This window comes from Chiroxiphia lanceolata, chromosome 1, assembly GCF_009829145.1.
Source record: "Chiroxiphia lanceolata isolate bChiLan1 chromosome 1, bChiLan1.pri, whole genome shotgun sequence".
NCBI classification, from domain to species: domain Eukaryota; kingdom Metazoa; phylum Chordata; class Aves; order Passeriformes; family Pipridae; genus Chiroxiphia; species Chiroxiphia lanceolata.
Window position 1 is genome coordinate 88,677,592 of NC_045637.1, and position 21,174 is coordinate 88,698,765.

The 21,174-nt window shown below is 43.9% G+C and overlaps 1 protein-coding gene across 1 annotated transcript in view; it reads left to right on the forward strand.

Annotated features, from left to right (window-relative positions):
- The window catches only part of BMP6 (bone morphogenetic protein 6), an 87,154-nt gene that overhangs the window by 64,557 nt on the left and 1,423 nt on the right, over positions 1–21,174 (forward strand). The window contains exons 3-6 of the mRNA XM_032689829.1: positions 10,152–10,300; positions 11,180–11,377; positions 18,718–18,794; positions 20,985–21,095. Coding sequence (XP_032545720.1) covers positions 10,152–10,300; positions 11,180–11,377; positions 18,718–18,794; positions 20,985–21,095 — 535 coding nt within the window. The remainder of the gene's footprint in view (positions 1–10,151; positions 10,301–11,179; positions 11,378–18,717; positions 18,795–20,984; positions 21,096–21,174) is intronic.

Sequence of the window (21,174 nt, forward strand, 5' to 3'; positions counted from 1 at the left end):
TGAATTTTAGCAGACATCTTCTGAACCAGAAAATAACAGCTGCCTTTGACTTGAAAAAACCCTACTAAAAAAGTTGTGTCATGCTTCCTTTGGGCTAATGGTTTTGAATAAGAGCCTGATATTTCCTGACATTTTATGACATTTTATTGCATAAGGAAGCATCTGTACGGATCTTGAAGTCTAGCTGGTGAATAGCAGGTGAGACCGAGGAGTTGATGTAGCGCCTTTTTTCATCTTTTTTGCTGGCAAATATTCCTTCTGGTAAGGAAAATTCATCTCTAAAGGCTGCGGAAGGTGCCTGTTCAGTGAACATCTGCAGTCTTCAGAGAAAGTTCAAAGACATCATGTTAATCTTGGATTTTATGAGGTTAACAGTTGTCTGAGGTGGTTATTGGTAGCTACTAAAATACTTTTGGGTGCAAATAATTTTTAATTTGGCATCTTTCATGTATGGATTTAAACCAACAGTCTACAAGAGAAAGGCAGCAGGCATCTCTGGGGGAACATATATGTAAAAAAAAGGAAACCTGCCTGCTTCTCTTGAAGAAAAAAGTTTGGGAGGGCAGGAGATAAGAGAAAGCTTTAGTAAATACAAATCTTCACCAAAGCTCAGAGCCTGGAAGTATCCCTTGGCTCCAGTTAAGTGTAATGAAGTGGCTTAATTCAGTATTACTTGAGCAAAGGGAAAAAAAAAGCTCATCTGGACAGTAAAAGCATGAGCGTGTGACTCTAGCCCAGATGTGCGCTGCTGCACGGAATTGTGAGGCACTGCTGGCTGTTTCCTGGTGGCTAAAAACAGAACCAAGCCTGAGGCTAAAATTTATACCAGTTGCTGAATTATCAAACTGATTTTTGCCACTGTAGAAAAAGCTAAAAGCAAGGACCATGGGCCCATTCGAGACTGTCTCCTAGATCGGAGTGTAAACAGAGAGAACATGAACAATCAGAGATCAATGGTGATTGAAACAGCATAAAACCTCTGGGTAGAAATTTGACCCTCTCCTCATTCAAAGACATCAGAAATAAGAAAAAAATACTTGTGAGGACTCCAGGCAGTGAAACTCACATTGAGGACAGTGTGGTCTAAGTACATTCTCTCTTAAAAAAGAAAACATTTTTAATAGTGACTCACTTGTGTCAGTAATATTTTCATCTCCCCATTCCTTCCATGCTTTTGTAAGGTAAGAAAAACAGTGCCTAGAAACTAGGCTTTTGTTTTCTAACCAAACCGCAGTTAACGGCCACATTTTGTCATAACACAAGCTGCTGGAGTTGTCAGTGGGATGATGCGAAGAGATTAATGAAATCCTCAGGATGGGTCAAGCTTGTGGCCAGCCATCAGTGGTGAGCATTTCGGATTGTGTGGAAAAGAGACTTCACCAAATAGGGCTGAGGTGACATCTGGTTTGCTCTGAGGGGGATGACTCTGGATTTTGAAACAGGCTGTAGGGGCTGACGCTGGGAGAGGGAACAGGCGATACATCTGCCGGATGTTGCTGCCCTTCAGCTTCTGACCGCCCAGAGTTTTAAGAGACTAGGCTGTTTGAATACTAGGATGGGATTTTTTTCTTCTCTCTTTTTTTTCTTTTTTTTTCCTCTTAGAAATATGCAGAAAACAGGGACTTTTGCCAAAGCACCAATTTAGGAGGACAAGTGGTATCAGCTTCCAGGTGCTTGTCCCACCGTGGCCATATCTGACAGACTGTTTAATATATCAGGCAAGAACTACACAGACAAGAGCCTTAAGCAGTACCAATGCACAGCTAAGCCCTGCAGCTTGCCTTGATTCTAAAGTGTAGCACTGATTATGTGGAAGAACCAGCAAAGCCCTCTGTGATTTCTGATACCACTTGGGAGTGGATTGCCGTGTAAGTGAGACCTTTACAAGGGAAGGGAAGAAATGAGTTTGTCCCTGAAAACAGCTCATTATTTAAACAGTTTTGTTCTTGAAACTTCCATGTTCTCACCCAGAGAGGTGTCAGGTCAGGACTAGGGAAGGCAGTTTATGGTTGATCAAAGATGTTAGTCTTTGGTTTGGATCATCAGTATGTTTTCAAGTGTAAATATCCTGCTAATGCAGACCTCAGAACACTCCCACACTGTCCAAACAACTGATCTATGAAAAACACAGTGGCCTATGTTAGTGATCAAAGGAAGATACGGTACCTTAATGGTCAAAGTTTATTAAACAGTTTCGTTTGCACCCAGAATGAAATATGAGGACATGATGGTCAGAAAGATTCCTCCTACATGATAAGACACGTGTGGACAAAAGTGAGCCCTGCAGAGCGACTGCCTGGGGACCATGTTCTTCTACTGAACACAATTCCTAAAGGGTTAAGGCACTCATTGGCTTTTAGCTGCCAGTTATAGTGGTAATAAAGTCTTCCTCTTTGCAACAGGATATTTATACAAATGTGGTCCGAGCTTCTAACCTAAAGGGCAAATTGATTCAACGGCAGTGTTTATAGCTTAGAAAATAAATAACCGTCCTCAACTGGGTTTTGGAATGGGTTGTGTAATACAAATGACAAAGATAGCATCAATCTGTTTCAAGTTGGGGTCAGATTTGTATATAGTGTGTATATATTTGTATATGATAGAGCTGTTTCCATGATGCTATAGAGAAGTGTCTGCCCACATCTCAATTCAGCTTCCACTGTGGGTGTGTGATTTGTTGTGGTTTGGGCTGGTTGGTTTAGAGTAGTTTGAAAGTCAAAGTTATTCTGGGTGAAACTCTGAAGTACTGTAGCCTTCAGTACTGCTAAAATACCCCTTTTTCTTACAGAACTGTAGTTAAAAAAAAAGAAATATATCTCCTATCCCTGTGACTTAGGATGATTTTTTGTTTTTTTTTCACTGTTCCTGTTGGTAAAATATTCATTCCTGAGATCTGTGGAACTCAAGACCTTAAGCTGGAAATAGGAGGACACCTTTGCATTCAAATATCTATATTGGCTTTTCTGGAGATTATCACAGACCTGTAGGTTGAACTTCCCATAGTCTTGGTGTAGGGAGACCACATCCTGTAGGTCTAGGCTCTGATTTTCCAGTCTTTGCCACATTCAGCCTTAAAACCCATGTTTCACCCTGCCACTCTTCCAGTGAGTCTGGAAGACTTAACCCCCTGCCCTTGCAGATTTTGCAGCCAGGATGAGGCATGCAGTGATACAGGGCAGCCTTTTCAGCCCAGGGCAACTCTTTTCAGAGAGAGAAGTGGAGGTGTGAGGTTGAGTGTATCTATCCCTTCTTGTGTGTCCCCATGTCTGTTGCAGAACCCCCTTCAGAGTGTCTTCCAGCATCTCCATTCTGTGCTTTTTCCTCTGCTGGCTGACAATCCTTGCAAATTAGTGCCCAGCTGCTGGTCTTCTATTCCACCTTGGAAGGAACTTCGTTTGTAAATTGACATTTCTTTGTATTTCCTTCCTGGTTTCTAAGAAGCTCTTATAGGATGTGCATGTCTCTCCTGGTCCTCTGGCCCACAGATGGCATAACTTCTTCAAGATAGTTAAACTGAGCCTTGCTTCTCCTGTAGCAATAGAGACTGCCTTTGCTTTCCAGTAGAGACTCCCTTTGCTTTCCATGGCAGCTCATTCCAGGGGCTGACATTTCCCTGCCCATGGGTCTCTGTACAAAGGAGCACTGATTAATTAAATTTTTTATGGTGCATTTGAATCTTTGGACTACTGGTCATTTAGTTGTTAAGGTTTTGTATTGCATCTCTTGGCAATACCTCATCCTGTGGGACCTCCACATAAGGTTCATTCTGTAAGTAATACTTTTAAACTCGAAGTAGGAATTACATCTACTGCAAGATGGTGGATGTAGAGGTTTGAAAAGGCTGCGATTTCAAAGTTTTATCTAAGTGGAGTTCTGTTTAACTCTCTAAGACTGAGTCAGTTGCAAGTAGATTTATTTGTCCTTCAATAGTGGATAGTGGAATAATTTTGCTAGTTTGCTGTACACAGGATAATTTTTACAGAAAGTTGATGTCAGTGCAAACTAAAAATTCTGATCCTGAGGCGGGCAGAGGAGTGTTTAGAAAGAGCGTTAATTAAAATGTAGATTCCACACTTCTGTGCAAAATTCCCTTTTGAGAAACTGCTGCTAGGCAGTCTAGACTATTATGTCAACTTGTCTTTGAAGAAAAGTAAACAAAAAGGTTCAGCCGAGGAAAGTTTTAGAGACTTATAGTAATTAATGCTTTGGTAAATGGCTGTTGATGCGTAACAATCCTTTAAACACCTGGGTAATTGCAGGCTTTGAAGTTGGGCCAAAAATGTTGTTCCAAGATAGGCAATTAAAATGCGAGACCTTTAACTTAGTCATTTTGAAGGTGAGATTTCTGTTTGTTCTCACTGTCTCCCTGGTAAAACTTCTGCCTGGTCAGGGAAAGAAGGCCAGGGAGGGTGGGAAACTAAAAAAAACTAGTTCAGCAGATGCTTCTTTAAATTTAGCTTTTTATAGCTTTGCTGTTTTTCCTGTAGCAAAGTTCCATGTTGTAATGTGTATCCAGAACAGAAAAATTATTTTAATGTGAACATTTCACTAAGTACAGTAAGTAAGAGAAACCACTTGACCTGGTTACTAATTTGACTGAATTCTAATCTAATTAGTGTTCAATTAAAGAGAATTAACACCTAGAGACATTTTGTTGAAAGGTTTACACAGAGGTTTCAGTTAACAAAATATTTATCTTAGAGGGGGCAAAAGCACTGAAGTTAAATGCAAACTTTTTTACCTATAAATGCCCTGAGTACATGGTTGGGATGCTGGCGTTAAGAATAGTAGCTATATTTGATATTTATATCTGACAAATCAGCTCACTCTCTGAGGACACTGGAGCTAAATCCTGCCTTCTGAATTACACAGGCCATATTTCTCTGGTAAACTGTGTTCTCCTTTCTGTTTATTGCAGCCACTTGTGATTGCTTTGTTGACCTTTGCTTTTCCATCCTTCTCCAGAGTCTTCTGAAGGCCATGGAAACACTCCCATTTATTTCTTGGTACTTGAGTCCATACTTTAGGGCCTTAATCCAGAACAAAGAACTCCTGTTTCGAGTTGGGAGTTACTAATTTGCATCTTCGTATTTAATATCGTCTCTTGTATCAGGAAAGTTGTTTGAGCTCACGGCCTCAGTTTCTCCCATTCACTTGTTTCCCTTTAATAATCTAAGATTAATATATATTATGCCTGCAGCAGCCTTATTATGGAAATCATTAACTGAATTCATGCAGATGGTTAAGCACACTGAAAAGAAAGATGAGGCTGTTGGGCACCTTAGTGACAATGAGATGGCAGTAACTGTGTAAGAACCCAGAGGCAGGTTTAGGCAGAGAGTGTTAAGAAACTGCCTGTTTTGGTGATGAAATTTATCTTCTGTACACTGAATTTTAAAGACCTGTGGAGGTGCTAGAGGTCTTGTGATGTCTCTGACATCTGAGGTTGTTTGGGCATGCAACCTTTGGACTGACTCAGCTTTGTTCAGCCTATGCTCCTTCCTGTCTCCTCAGTGATGCTGGCTCAAACATTTCTTCCAGCCTTTCTTTTTCTAGTTTTTCCCGTTCCTCATGTTCCCTTCCTGTTTCCCTCGTGTTCCATCTTGCCTGTCTTTTTCTCAAATGCTGAAGTTTTCAAATATCCTTCCATTAAGATGACCATGTCCTCAGTTGCATGCTTCCTCTTGGAAGGTCGCTACCTGCCTCACTGCACGGGATCAGTGTCATCACTTAATGACTAGAAATTCAATACTTTGTTTTATGTGGCTTGCTCAGTATATGATCTGTTTCTCACCTTCTTGTCCACTCTTAGATTTTTCTTTCACTGTGGGCTTGCATCTGCTTGTGTTTAGTGCTCTTCAGCACAATGTCTGACTGCTTCCTAAACTATTTCTTTTTTGGACATGGCTGTAAGGCCTCATTCTTGTCATGCATATACTGGTGAGGATCAACTTCCTCTAGTAGGTTAGTTGCCACTTTCAGATGTTTATTTTTTCCTTTCTCCAGCACTGCCCTTTGGCTTGCAGGAAACCCCTGCTCGTCTGCTGTATGCACTTCAACTTTTATAATAGGTTGGGCCATAGGGTGCGGACCTGCTAAGCAAACACTGTTGGCAAAAATGGTCACTGCCAAAATCAGCCAATAATCCAGCATCAGGACTGGTAATAAGACTGTGCGGCAGCTTTAGCTTTCATGTTTCCTGTCTTTCTTTTGCAGTCCTATTAGGAGAGAAATGGAATAAATGGGTTTTCTATAGTCTTCAGAAAGCAGAACTGGGGGAAGAAAAAAAGTGCAGTTGCGTATGTGTGTTTCTCTCTGAACATTGGGGCAAGAGTGGAAGTGGTAGATTCTCATCACTGACATCTGTCAGCATGGTCGTTGCCAGCTGTGTTGCCACAAATGGCAGCAGTAGCCCTCTGGGAGCCATCAGTGCAGGAAGATGCCAGTAGTTTCCCGACTACTTCTAGAAGCAGAGAGATGCTGAGTTGGGAATAATGGGCCTAATTCACAGAGGTGTGGTGGCCATCTTTCTACTCCCTTTTCTCTGCAGAATGTTTCCTTTTATTCAGGGTCTCTCCATCTATTCCTTGCACATGATGCAATGATGACTACAAAAAATCCTCCACCTTTCCCCATCTAATGAAATATTCTTTCCCTTTGACTAGAAAGAGAGAGATATGAGATATTCTTTCCTTTTGACGTCCTTTCCCTTTTCCCTTTGACCAAAGGCTAGCTAGGGAGATCTCCCAATCTCTGTTCCAAGATCAGATGCCATACAGCTTTTTTTGCAGAAGTAGCAGAGATATCTCTTCTGAGACACATGGTTTGTAGGAAAGAGCAGATTCCCCTCAGGTGATGCATGGTATTTGGTTTACCAAGGGGGAAAGAAGGGGAAAGTATGTTCCTTGAATACAAGAAGTCCAGAGAACTTTGTTGCTAAGCTCTGAATCTCTATTAAACCTTTTTGGGCAGGAATTTTCAAGTACTTACTACTTGGCCAAATTTGAGGTGACTTTCTTAAAGGGGGAGGGACGTACAAGATTTCTGTTCTGGAAAAAATAAAGGAAGTACTTAGAAACTCTCAGTTAAATAGTTGGAATTCTTTCTTATGTGAGTAAATTCTTTCTTTCCTCCCTAATTTTGTCTTTGGAAATAGATGACTGAATATTCTTTTAAAACCTTCATGCCAAAATGAAAACTCGTAAGAAACTGTATGCAATTCTGTGCAGCGTGGTGAGGTTTGGGTGACAAATATTAATTAAAACCAGGCTTAAACAGAAAGTATTCAGATGTGTTACCTACATATCTACTATGATCTAAAGTACTTGTGGGGTGAACCTTCAGCATTGACTTCATCCAGTCAAACAATGCAAAAATCAGTTGAAATTTTTTACAGAGAGATTAATCAGACTTTGGAATGAGCTGCCCAGGGAAGTGATGGATTCACCTTCTGTGGAGGTTTATAAGATGAGACTGGATGTGGCGCTTAGTGCCATGGTCTAGTAACCACGGTGGCAGTGGATCAAGGACTGAACTTGATGATCTTGGAGGTCTTTTCCAACTCGGTTGATTCTATGATTCTATGAATAGCAGAGCTGATTGAAAATCAGTCCTGTATGAGACTTTTTGTGAAGAGTTAACTGGACTGGAAAGCCCAGATGTCCATTTTTCTTCATGCTACAAAGGAATTGAAATCTCTCCAAAGTGAATGTGACAGACTGGGATAAAGTGGATCATTCTTGTTTGGTACGATTGTACTTTGGTTGGGCAGTTTGCTTATTATATTTGTGGAGGACACTAAAATGGGGGACACCAATAGAAAGGCAAGTCTGTGTTTTAAGTGATCTAATAATGGTGGAGGTTCAGTCTGGGGCAGGAGAGGGGTGGGTGGGAAAGGAATGTGATTTGGGAGAAAGGACAATTTCATTGGGACGTGAAAAATCAGTAATGTAAATACACCCTAGGAAGTGACTGGGTCCTTTGCGGTTCAGCAGCATGAATCTAAGGATTATAGTAGATCACAAGGTGAACGTGAGTTAATAGTGTGAGTTTTGTGAAGAAGCCAAAATCATATCCTGAGATGCATGAGTAGAGGCACAGTCTGTGAGACACATCAAGATTATCCTTTCACTGTACTCAGCATCAGTGAGATCTTGATCTGAGCTGGGTCGATAAAGAGCAATGAGAATAGTCAAAGTCTGTAAAACATGGCTTGTAAGGAGAGACTGAAGATATTGTTTTAATAAGAAGGGGATATTGTTGTGACATTTAAGTTAGATAATAGAGGGAAAGGCAAAAAAAAAAAAAAAAAGAAAAAAAAGAACATGAAATGTTTCAAGTGAAACCCATTCAATTTCCTGAGAAAATGATGGAGCTCCTGAGGCTGGCAACCTGTAAGATCAGGTGAGGCGCAAATGCCTTTCGGGAATGATAGGGATGCAGTTGACCCTGCCTGGAGTTCAGGGGAATGGGCTACATGATGCTATGTGGCCCATTTTGGTTTTACCGTTCCCCCCTGTCCAAGTGCCGTCCCAAAGGGCGAAGCAATGAGAATATAAGCTCCCAGCCTCCTCTTCATGTTTTTGTAGACCTGACTACTTCCATGTGTTTGAGTGTTCAGGAGCATTTACTCTTATAGAACTCCCTGTAGAGAGGAGTTAGAGTAGCTCTGGCGCAGAGTTACCCTGTTACAGAGATCAGAAGGCAATTGGTGTGAGGGGGAAGGTCAGAACAGGTGCTAGGAAAACCCCTTTTCAGATATTGTCCATTGGAGAGGCCTGATGTGTAAGTCATGTTCAGAGGTGGGAATGATCTAGCAGTTCATTCCTCTCATCAAACTGGAGAGGGAACGAGTGGTTGCAGCTGCTGCTTGCAGTTGTCTTTAAGCAACACTTCAGTTTATATACTCTGCCTGGGAAAGCCCAAATCTCTCAACCTTAAGGTTTCCAAAACATGTAGCAGCTGGCCAGCCTTAGCTGCTTGCTGCTGCTGGAGGTGAAGGTCAGAGTTGAGCTTGAACCCTTGTTCCATTGGAGGAGTGGTGGCAAAGACTCCTGTGGGAAAGGCTGTTGAGTCAACCACAGAGTGTGCAGCTACCAGTGAGGTAGAGGAAAGCCTCCATGCTGTAAAAATAGCGGCACTAGGAGCCCTAATATACTTAAGTGCTTATTTTTCCATGTGTGATCTCATGCAAGCCAAGCTGCGGGGCAGCATGACATAGCAGTTGGCCAAAAATAAAATATAACTCAATCAAAATGATTTTTTTCTGAAGTTAACCTTTGATGGGTAGGAGGGACAGGTACTCTGTTTTCTCATTTCTATTGTTCCTGTTAGAAAAAAAAAAAGGTGCAGGAGGGAAAGACAGATGAAGATGGGATTGACACCTGGTATCCGTTTTGTGATGATAGCCACAGGTTAAGGATAGGAATTGCAAGCTTTCTTGACAGGAAACTTATGCCTGTAATACAGCAAGAAAATGTACATGGGATTTCTCTGTGTGCTTCTGCAGCTGACTTCACTGAACTGAGTTTGGGTGAGTATTTGATGCTGCAAAAATTGTATAGACCTAAAAGCATTTGAAGCTGAAGTCCATGAAGGAGGTGCAGCACCAGCAGCCTTGGAACAAGGCACTCTAATCCTTGTTGATAAGTCTTAGAACAATGTCTTCAGAGCCCTTTAGAGGTTCATTTTCTTTCACTGTTTGATGCTTGGCTGTTAGTTGATTTTTAGGGGGTTTTTTGTCAGTTTTGGTAGGCCTGCATGTGGCAGGCTGATACCATGAAACCCCTATGACAAAAACCATTGAATGCCTGGACATGCTGGTAGTTTGATCACTGTCTTGCCAGGGTTAGCATTACACTCTTCAGGAAGAAGAGAGCCTTACTAATCCCTTGCTGGTGGAGAAGTGGACAGACCTGAGGAGTAGGGTTGCTTTCCTCTTAGAAAATGTAATCCTGAGTTTCATATGTGAAAGCATGTACATCTCATGGCAAAACTCTGGATACACACTAGCAGATTTGGGGCATTGTTTTTTTTTTCTCCTAGCTATTAACGTAACTTATAGCTACTTCAGGTTTTGTTTCTGTAACGGCAAAAGCCAGGGTAGAAGATCGCTGACACCACAGTCTTCTCATTACGCTTCTCCTCTGCAGGGCCTCTGACCTGTTTCTGCTGGACACGCGGGCAGTGTGGGCATCAGAGGAGGGCTGGCTGGAGTTTGACGTCACTGCGACCAGTAACATGTGGGTGATGAACCCTCAGCACAACATGGGACTGCAGCTGAGCGTGGTGACCCGGGATGGTAGGTTACGGGCCAGGCAACACTAGTCACCTCTTGAGTCCCTTGGGTTTTGTCTAGAAGTGGTGCTAACAGAACCCAGTTGGGATGTGGGGGGGTGGGCACCCTAAGCAGCTCTAGCCAACACCACGAGCAGGGCATCTGAGAGCATAAGTGGTGGGCTGTCAGTTATTGGCTGTCCCATGATGGTCATATCTTTCCACATAAGTGAGGTCAGGTATCTCTAGACAGTAACAGGATGAGCTGGTGGAGGTGGGTTGGGGTAGTCTCCAACTTCGTTTTCTTTCTGTCACTTCGTGGTGGAGTTTGGTACACCTGTGATGTGAAGTGAGAGTAGAGGGGCTGTCCCCTGTTTTCCCTGAGGAAATGTTAGTGCCAGCCTCTACCTCCCCAGTTGGGCTGAGAGCCCATACCTCTGCTCCTGACAAAAGCACACTATCCCTTTGCCGTCTGCTTTCCCTAGAGGTCTCCTAATCTCACGTCTGCTTCTTGTGTTTCACAGGCAGCAGAACTAATTTCGTGACACATCTGGGCTTTGTGTTGTATATATCTATGTATATAACTCTTTATAACAGAGTAGAGAAAATAGAGAGTTTATTTTTTTAACTTTATTCCAGTTTAGGCTTTTTTTACTCTATATAACTATAGAGATGCCAAAGGGATACCAAAGAGCCAGGTGCTGCAGTGAAGTCTCTTGTCCAGGATAGAGTGCTGTCGTAACAATGCCCATGGGCCATGGTGGCAGGAAAGGAATGTTTAGTGTTTAAAGAAGAGTATGAGCAAGAAGAAAAGAGACACTGCTTATGGGGATGTTGCGATGCTGAAAGGAGCGATCCACCTACACTCTTTTTTCTAACATTGACTTTACTGTTTGGTTTGAAGGTTTCAGTGTAAATCCTAGAGAAGCAGGCCTTGTAGGGCGAGATGGCCCTTATGACAAACAGCCTTTCATGGTGGCCTTCTTCAAAGTGAGCGAAGTTCACCTACGGACCACTAGGTCAGCGACAAGCAGGCGCAGGCAGCAGAGTCGGAACCGCTCCACCCAGACTCAGGACGTTTCCAGGGTGTCAAGTGTCACAGGTAATCATGTAACACAGGTAATCATGCAGCACAAGCTGGGATGACTTGTAATGTTTTCATTTGCTTTGGAGTTGAAAGAAGCAGGAAGAGGGTTGTAAGGTGGGATGCTCTTCCCTGTGGTAATAGGTTACATCTGCAAGGGGTTGGAAGAGGAGATCTCACATAATAGACTTACAGGAGTCCTCTTGAATCCAGGGTGGAGTCCAGACCCCCATGTGAAGTTGCGTCCATTTATTTCAAGGGGATGAGATATTTTAGCCACAACTCTTGTGCTTGTAGGTTGTTTGCTATGCAGTATTTGTCTACGATTATGCCCTAGAAGTGAAGTACAATATTTGAAAGACTCAATCTCTGTGTACACTGAGATTTATGGTATTGCACATATGCATTCCCAGCGGAGTCCTCTTTCAGATTTCTTTGGAAAAAACGTGGTAGAACAGCTCAAGATTATTTTTTTTTTAACCTTGTGAGAACATCAGTGGTGAAGCATATTTACAGGCAGGCAAAGAAGTTTTCCTGTTTGCTGTGGAAAAGTTGCATGTTGCAGGTGTTTTACAGCAGCCTTATGAGTGCTGTTGTGGGCTGGTGGGGCAATACAATAACTCTGAAATTTTTAGGAAAATTGAGAGAGTCTTCTGTCTTCTAAGTCTTACCTGTTTTCCAGCCACTCTGCCTTCCATCACAGTGCTACAAGTCCTTCTTCATTTAGTACCTTCTTTCCTTTGAAACATTTTAGCTCGTTCCAAGTTACTTGATTAATTTGCTTATGCTGCCCCCTTCATTTCCAATAGGATCCCTGCCTTTCCTGTCTCTAGAAATGACTATGCCCCAAGGAAGAGAGGGGGCTGTATTTTTTAGTCTATATCCAGGCGCAGCACAGGGAGATGAGCCAAAACGTAGCTGGTGTGAATCTGTAGGCTTTCCCTTGCTCCTGAATGCTTGGGTTGTGGGTGAGCCATGCTGCACCTGAGGTTGCTCCATGTTGGCCATGGTACTGGGAGCCTGCAGGGAGCAGAGCCAGGATGGGAGCCCTTCCAGGGCTGGCGGCCAGGGTCTGTGCATGGCCATGTGTTGACTCAGCCAAATTGCTCCAGCCCATCACGGTGATGGACTATGGGCTCCCATGCCGTGCTGTGCAAGGGCCAGTGTGAGTGTGAAATAAGGCTTCACAAATTTTAAGGGCAGGAGAAAAGACTCAGTCCTGCAGCCTGGCCTCCCCAAGGGAGGCTGGCCAGTGCAGCATGGCATTGTTGGAGGAGTTACCATCTAATCTGGCATGAGAGCCCTCTGCCAGCATCTTCTGTGGGTCCAAATTTCTGAGACCTGCTTTGGTCCTGATTTCCTTCAGGTCTCCAAGCTGCAGATTTAAAGCTGGGCATCACGGCTGCTTACTGAGTTACTTTCCTGCGTGATGAGTTTGCTAAAACAAAATTTTCATATTATTAAATCAGGCAAAGTGACTCAAAGCTCCAGAGGGAGCAGATACATTGGGCAAAAAGGGACATTTTTACATTGCTGCTTTCTTGACTACACCACACATCAGGTCATAAAATTCTAAAATGACAAAAAAGGGAAAAAATAGCTGGCATTCTTTGATCTCAAGGGCTTTTTTGAGCTCTTCTAGCTCAAAGCCAGCTTTAATTTGAAACCTGGAATTTGGCATTTCAGTAGACAGTAAGGTATAGTTGAGACTGTTAAGGGCAGGGGCAAGGAGAGGAGTTTAAAGTTAAGATGTATATTTGGTTGGTTTCTGTGTTTAGAAAAGAGAGACTACATCAGCTTGTTTTCCTTTGTAAGTGTGTGACTCTCAGACTCTGTTTTCCTTAAGAAGTGTTTGATTTAACAGCCCAAGAGGCACCAATGACCAATAAAGGTTTTTAGCATTAAAGAGATCACAGGGTTTTTTTATAATTCTTTTTTAAATGTGAGGATGTCTACATCCATGGCCCTGGGAATACCCTGAAGGCTGCCTAGTTCTTCTGAGGGTGCCCTGATACATCTGGACCCAAAGCAGGTGCAGAACTGGGTTGCATCTCCCCGTGTGTGCATCTTCCTCTCTTTCTGTATCTTACGTCTTGTCAAATTTTTGGTCTGTGCTCTTCCTCAAGCTAGAATTGCTGCTGCCTACCAGGGCTTGAGAGCAGTTTCTCTCCTTGAGAGCAAGGCAGTGGTTTGGTGTTGATGGTTTTTTTGGTAGATTAAAACTTCCTTTCTCTACGTTAGTGAAGGCACAAGGATTTATTTTTTCAGTTCAAAAAGGAACCCCTTTTCCTAAAGATCCTGTGAGTTGTTTTGGGGCAGTATGTTTTAAAAAGCCCCATTTGCTGTCTAAATATGGCAAGCATTTCAAGTCCTGCAGTTTGGAGTGCCTGAAGTGTGCTGCTGGGCTGGTACCGGATCTGGTGAACCGGGGGTTAGGTGAAAGCATGCTGCTGTGTGTGGGAAAGGGACCCCACTATGCTCCCTTTGACATGCAGTTGTCCTGCAGTCAGTACCAAGAGCTCAGATACTAAGGCTATGGCCGTGGCATAAGATTCTCAGTGATCTGTATTTTTTTGCCAAGAATAATTATTTCCCTCTATTACAAACATGCAATTATGATTGGCTTGTATAAAGCAGAACTGAATAACCGCCACGGTTATAAACTGCTTTGACATAGAGTCCCGCATCAATATGTTCCTGGAGCTAAGCTCAGTTCTTCTGTAGAAGGAGGACGAGCAGGAAGAAAAAGAAGTATTTTCACCTGCTGAGGCAGAAGATCACATGCCAGCTCTGGCCCAGGATGTGGAGGAACCAGGTGGGTGGGAGGAGTACGCAGATGTTTCTCTGCTGTTGTCTGCAAGATCTGGAGCCCCTCACTCAGCTGAATGTTGCAGTGGATTGAGCTTGTGCTCTCAGACTCCACACTGACCCTCTGGTTAACTGAAGAGATGGGGACTGTCTTCAGCATAACAGATGGTGACCCTCTGCCATACAGCCACCTCCATGATTTACGGTTTCTGCACAGGCCTATCTCTTTGTCTGATGGCGATAATCCTTCTCTTCTGCAAGTCAGCCTTCAGGCATATCTCTTCCCATCAGCGCTTCCTGATGGAGAGCATTGAAACGCCTGACTTTGGGCTGTGCTTGCTGCTCTGAGTGAAACTCAAGCAAAACACTTTTTCAGGTCCTTCTCTTTAGCCATCCTAGGGCCCTTGGGACTGGTGTGAGGTGCTCCATGAAAAATGAAGAGGCCCTCCAAATGGCCTTTCCTTCTAGCAGACATGCATAGCACCAGACAGATTTCCCCACGTGTACGGGAACCAAATATCACAAAGGGTAGTATGCACAAACACTGTAGGCAAATAAAGCCAAATGCTTTTGTGATGGCAAGGATCTTGTTAAGAAACATCATTATCTGGCAGCCAATCTTCCCTTCAGCACAGTGCTTGGATGCAGACTGGAGCAGTGTGGCCAGCATTTCTGTTTGTGCCTTCACGTGGGGGTTCATGTCAGCCCAACATCTCCCCTTCTTCCCACCCAAGCAGATCACTTTCATGTGAAGTGGGCTGTTATTAAGTGTGTGATCAGTTTACACCAGCTTTATCCGGGAAAATCACCGAAGTCAAACACCAAGAAGAAGGGGCTGGCCTTAGAGACCTCTGTCAAAGCTATTTTGAATCACGAAGCAATTAATTACTGTGTGGAATTTGGTAAACTGGCACCTGGGGAGCAGCAAGTGTTCTCATTCAGATCGACCTCAGTAAATATTTATATGTTCTTTGCCAGCACTTAACGTGGGAGAGGTTATAGGAAATCTAGGGTTAGTGCATAAGTATCTGTAGGAGGAAGACTGTTAGGGTCAGGCTATTCTCTTGCCCTTTTCAGCAACACGCATGCCAGTGTCCAGCCTTAAGAGAAACATCTGTGCTCGCAGAAAGTCAGACTTGAGTCCTGGTGAAAGCAGACAACATTCAGTGCAAACAAGCTGCAGAGACAAGCCATCTTAACTGTGCTGTTTTAACTGTGCTGGGAGTTATTTTTAAGTGCAGAACTAGGGGTTTGGGTTTTTTTAAATCTCTGTTTTAGACAAAATAGTTTGCAGTATGATTAAATGCAGTGCCTTGTAAATGCCAAGCTAGTATTTCTGAATTGGTATGTTCAGAGGAAAAAATAGAGATGATTTTGCTAAACCCACAATGAGCCTATAGGAACTCCCAAAGCAGCTCTCTAAACTCTCAGAGATTTTAAGGGTTTCTGGCAAACAATCCTCACGAACTGTGCTGTGGCAGTGTAAGCTGGCCCCATGGAAGTTGTTTGCAGCATCCCCCCTGCTGCAAGCTGCCTGCTCTTGGCCCTCCTGGCTCCTTGTTGCAGGACTGGTAGGAAGAGACATGAACCCTGTTGCCTCTTGCCAGTTGGATCTTGCACTGCTGAACCACCTCAAATGGCAATTTGGGCTAAAACAGCTGAGCACGCTGGCCTGGGGTAGCTGATGCTGCTTTCCAGGCTTTGGAGCAATTGTGTTATGGAAGCCAACTTCAGTAGCTCAGTGAGCTTTAGCTCACTGCCAAAACCCCTTGACTGTGTGTATTCCTCTTTTTTCAGGCCCATAACTGGATGCACATTCAATGTGTGTGGCTCTAGGGCATATGCTGAGCCCCTAAGTGTAGGGAGTGGGTCATGACTATGTGCATCTGTTTTGCTGCATTTTTTTCTCCAGTTCAGAAAGCCACTGCTAAGGTTGCTTAAAGGTTTGTAAAACCCCTGAAGTTGGGCTAAAGTAGCTTCCACGAAGTAGACATAGTAGGCAAAGACATAACAAGAAAGGCAGGGGATCTTGGGGGTGAGGAACGAGTGCAAATCCAGGGAGAGGGGATGTTTAGTATGCTGGCGTTTCAGAAAGCAAAGGCTCAGGCTGCGCAAGTGAGAAGATAGAACTGTCTGCATCTGCCTTGGATGGAGAGCAACCAGCGCTCCATGCAGAGTGTGAATCAGGTGACTCCAACCAGTGAGCTGAGGCGAATTTTTGGGGGCAGTGTGAGAGAGGACATGTTCATAACATGTTCTGCTTCATGTAGCTTGTTAAGCAGCTTTTTTTTTTCCACCCCTGTGTTTTCTTAAACTTGTGATTGCTTGCAGCCTTCCTTCCTACTCCTGTTTTCTCTGCCTCCCTTGCCTTCTCCCCTTTCCTGTAGCAGATTTGGGTAAATTGTAGCTGGATTTGGAATGTAGCATCATTCTGCCCACTCAGTTGTGAATAGATCAACTCCACTGTAACTCCCAAATACAGATGGTTTTCCTTTAAGCAAACTACATATTTCCCGTTGAAGAACAATGAAGTTGTGTTTTCAGGTACTTAAAGGAAAGCCTTTGATCACTAAAAGTATCTTCTGCTTATTTTTTTCCCCTCATTATGACCAGATCATTTCAAAATATCTCATGCTAGAAATTTGCTCCTGGGCTGAGCCAGGGACTGAAAAGCTTCATCTGAAAAAAACCCACCACACCCTGGTTTCTTCTGGGTATGTCTGGTTTGAAAATGGAAAGCTCAAATAGAGAGACTCTCCTCTGTCCTTGCCACCGCGTGCTCCTGAAAGAGTGAATGTTTATACTGCAGCAGGCTGTTAACCAGCTCTGCTCACCTGATTAAATCCGTGATTGAAGCGAAGCTATTGAAAGTCTGAAATGCAATCCTTAGAGTTTAAAACCCAAGCTGCTTCTAAAAACAACTCTCTAATCTTTGGTGGTTGGGAGGCTGGGTTTGAGGTGTAGGGTTTTTTTCAGCCCTCAGTGTTAACTGTACCCAGCTGTACTGCTGTGCTGCCCTTAATGTCAGTTGGATGTGCTTTTAGTATTATAGTTTTTCTTTTGAATAAATATTTGCATTTGTAGTTCCCAAACTTAGGGGGGGTGCTGGAGGGAAGCAAAAGAAAGGCTTATTCAGAGCCAAGGAAAAAGTCACTAAAAATATTTTTCTATCCCAGCTGCTGCATCTGGGGGAAGCTGCACTGGAAGGTGACCTTTCGAGCCATGTTAGGGGCACCAGGGGGCTGGTAAGCCAAAAGGTCCAGGGCAATGGGAGGCAGGCACATCAGCCTGTGGCATCTGCCTGCTGACAGAAGCGCCTTTAATTGCAAATGAAGTGTGTGAGAGAGGAGGAGGCCCCTGTGGAAAGGCATGGGAGAAAAACATGGACGGGGAAAACATGGGCTCCCATGCTGCTTGGCTGAATTTGCTGCCATCTCTTCCTCTTGTACTTCCCATTGAGTGCACAGTATGGGTTCAGCAGCTGTAGCTGGTGGCTAAGCTGCTCTGCTGCAAAGGTGATTTCTGTGGCTGCTCTGCTGAGGTCCAGCAGCCACCTGAGGTGTGACAAAATCAGCAACCACCCGTCAGGGCTGGATTTGTGCAGCCACATGGAGGTGAAAGGCCCCTCTGTCACAGCTCAGCTCCTCTGTGGTTCCAGGTGTTCACATGTGGAGCCGCCTCTCTTTCCAAATATAAATGGGAAATTCCACTCTCTGTCAAAAGCTGCACTTTGTGGGGTCATCAGGAGCAGCTCTTGCACGGTCGAAACATCCTCATACATTGCATCATGGCAAGGGAGAAGGTCTCTGGTCAGGGCTTTGCACCCTGCCTTCCCACCCTTTGGTAAAGTATTGGCACTAAGGAGCAAGTGAATGGTGAGAGCATGTCAAGTTCTGTGTCATCTGCAGATAAGCACCTTATGGAAAGGAGAAACAGGTTTTTCAGAGCATGGTTTGTAAAGGTCCAAGGGTGGAGGTGGTGCATGGGGTGATGTCTGGGGAAGGCTAGGGGTAAGGCACAGAGAGAGATGGGGACTTCCCTGCCTATTGGACCCCTTAGCTGTTTAAGGACTCCTGCTAACTATTACAGGGAAACAAGGTGATGATTAACCTTCCTGGGGCTGTAATTCTCTCAGTAAGTGTGTGCGGTTTGAGCTCACCACCTAGGGCAGCACACACTGGAAACCGCAGCTGAGGAAGTGGGGTGAGTCTGAGCACCCAGTGGGGATGTCACCTATGCCGGGCTGAAGGAGTAGATTTATTTTAAGAAGTCATTTTACTGGAGGTGTTTTACAAGCACTATGAAGGCAGCTGAAGTAATTATAACTGAGTCACTGTTACTCGGGTTCCTCCATTCCCAAAGGCATCTTAAAAGCTTCAGCCCTGCTTTGGATGTCCCTCAACGCCCTTATCCTTTTGGCTGCTGAGGGAGCTCATCATTTCTTGCTGCTGAGCCCACAGCACGCACACATTTGGCCAGCTGTGCCCTCCAGCAATGCTCTGCCTGTTTTAGTTTCTAAATTCTTGTTTTTGTTCTTTTTCTTTTAACAGATTACAACAGCAGTGACTTAAAAACAGCGTGCAGAAAGCATGAGCTTTACGTTAGCTTCCAAGACTTGGGATGGCAGGTGTGTGATGTTTCTCCCTGGGTAAACTAGACATTTTGTTATGAAATGTTATCTAAACAGTGTCACGGTAATTCCACTTGAGTCTGCCATTATGCTTTAAAATGTCCCTTGTGCCTCCTCACTAAAACCAGTGACAGGGCAAGGCAAATAAATATTGATAGTTGTGACATTTGATAAGATCCAGAGGAAGCTTGATACTTTATGAGATTCAAGTATACAGTCATTCTCTGTCACTCAAGGGAGTCACAGTACGGGCAAGGGTTTATATCTGTGAACCTCTAATGATAAGAAAAAAAATCTGATGTTAAGCAGTGATTTTAATTATATTTTTTTGTGTGTAGTGTTCAGCCACTGTTTGAAATTGGCCATTGTTTGAAATCCTCCATCCCTGCCCCACCATTAGCACTGCCTATGGTAGGTAGACTGAAGACTAGGTTTAGTTGCAACACCATGAGGCCAGAAAGTTGTTTAAAGTTATTTAGGACCAGGCCACTGTGTAATCAAACATCACATTTCAAAGAATGCCCTCACCTTCTCTTTTTTAAAATTTTTAAATTTTTCTTTCATTCTTTCATTCAGCACTTTTGTGAGGGGAGATCCCATTTCTGTCAGCTAATGTTTTTACCTGGTTATAATTCAGAATGCCAGGACTGCCCCTGGTGCTGCCCCTGGACATGGAAGTCCTCTCTCAGCTAATGGGACAGTACTTTTTGTAACTTAAGTCAACTCCAGCCCACTAGCTGCAACTGTGGCAGCCTGCTGACTCCGTTCTCCATTACTTGTGAGTGGCATTTCTTTTCACTTGTGAACAGTTTTTCCACCTGTTCCTTAGCTTACTTGCTCTGCTTTCAGGCAGGAGGCAGATTCCAGTTGTGAAGTTCCTGATCTTGAAGGCACTGCTTTCATGTTTCTAGGTGTAGAAAGGTACAGTGCTGCCAAAGGCAGGCCACAGACCAGCAGGGCTCATTGCAAGAGTTGGAATCCAGGTCCTACTTGTTGCAGGCAGATGATGAAGGCAGGGCAGCAGCCCCCTGCAGTTGTTTGGCACTGCCATCTCCTTCAGAACATCCATTAGTTTTTTTTAGCAGAGCACTTCCCTTATTCTTACAGCCCATTAAACCACAAATTAAATTACACAGTCTGTACTGGCATCTCTAGCAGAAGGGTGATTTTCTTATGAAAAGCAGGTTGGTTTACCAGGAGCTTTACCAGGAGTTTTTGCAATGCCCAGGTATCCTCGTGGGAGCAAACTTGGCTAGCAAAGCTACAGCAACAGTGTCTGGCTGCTCAGGCCTGCTGTAGCAAAATTCAAGCAAACACAGGTAATTGTTGTCAGGTAAAGGGGAAATTGTCTAAGAATTACATGCACGTGAAGCGTACCAGTGTGTTCTTCTACAGGATAACCTGCAGAGCCTGACACCAAAGGAAGCAAAATATCTCCTGTTAATTATTGCTGCTTTTAGTTTTCCTTTGGCTCTTTCGTGTCAGCAGCAGAGAAGCTGTAATTTTTTTATGAGCCCTTTAGTGAAAAGTCCCCTACCATGGGACTCAGACTGCCACTGGGGCCACCTGTTTGCACTTGCAGCTCAGGCTGGCTGCCCTGCTCCTCCTTTAGGAGTCTGACAGATGTGCTGAAGCTGTTACACAGCTAAGACTTCCCACAGTGGCCTTAGCAGGCTAGTGTCCCCGTATAAGGGTGTATAAGATAGAGTGTCTGTGAGACACCACACCAATTTTTTATATTCCTGTTGTGGAGCTCCCTCAGGCTTGAATTGTGCCTGTGTGAATGCATGGATGTGATTTTTTCCATGAGGGGGCACCAGCTGTGGCTGTGACTCAACCTAGGAAAGGTAGTTCAGCCAGAGGGCCTAACCTGCAGGAAATGTTGGAACAGAAAGGCTTCCAAACCACAATCCCCACAAGGCAACCCAGCAAGAGTTTTAGGGATAAAACTCTCTTAGTTCATGGCAATACATATATGTGCACTGTTCTTTGGACACTGAAATCAGTGTGTCCTTGTAAAAGTGATGGCTCAAGAAAAACCAAAAACCAAAACCCCAATCAAAAGCCTAACAGTTTCAGTGAAAACACATTTTCACCCTCAAGAAAAAAGTTAATGGAAAATTTTCAGCTGCTCTTAATTGCATGCAGTTGTCTGTTGAATCATGTTCTGTTTGTTTCCCTAAAAAGGACTGGATAATCGCTCCAAAGGGCTACGCAGCCAACTACTGTGATGGGGAGTGCTCATTCCCACTCAATGCCCATATGAACGCAACCAATCATGCCATTGTCCAAACTCTGGTAAGTCTCCCGCCAGCTCGATGCCAAAGCACCAGGTGAATTTGTAAACAAGATACCATTGCCTCAGTTGTGTTTTCTT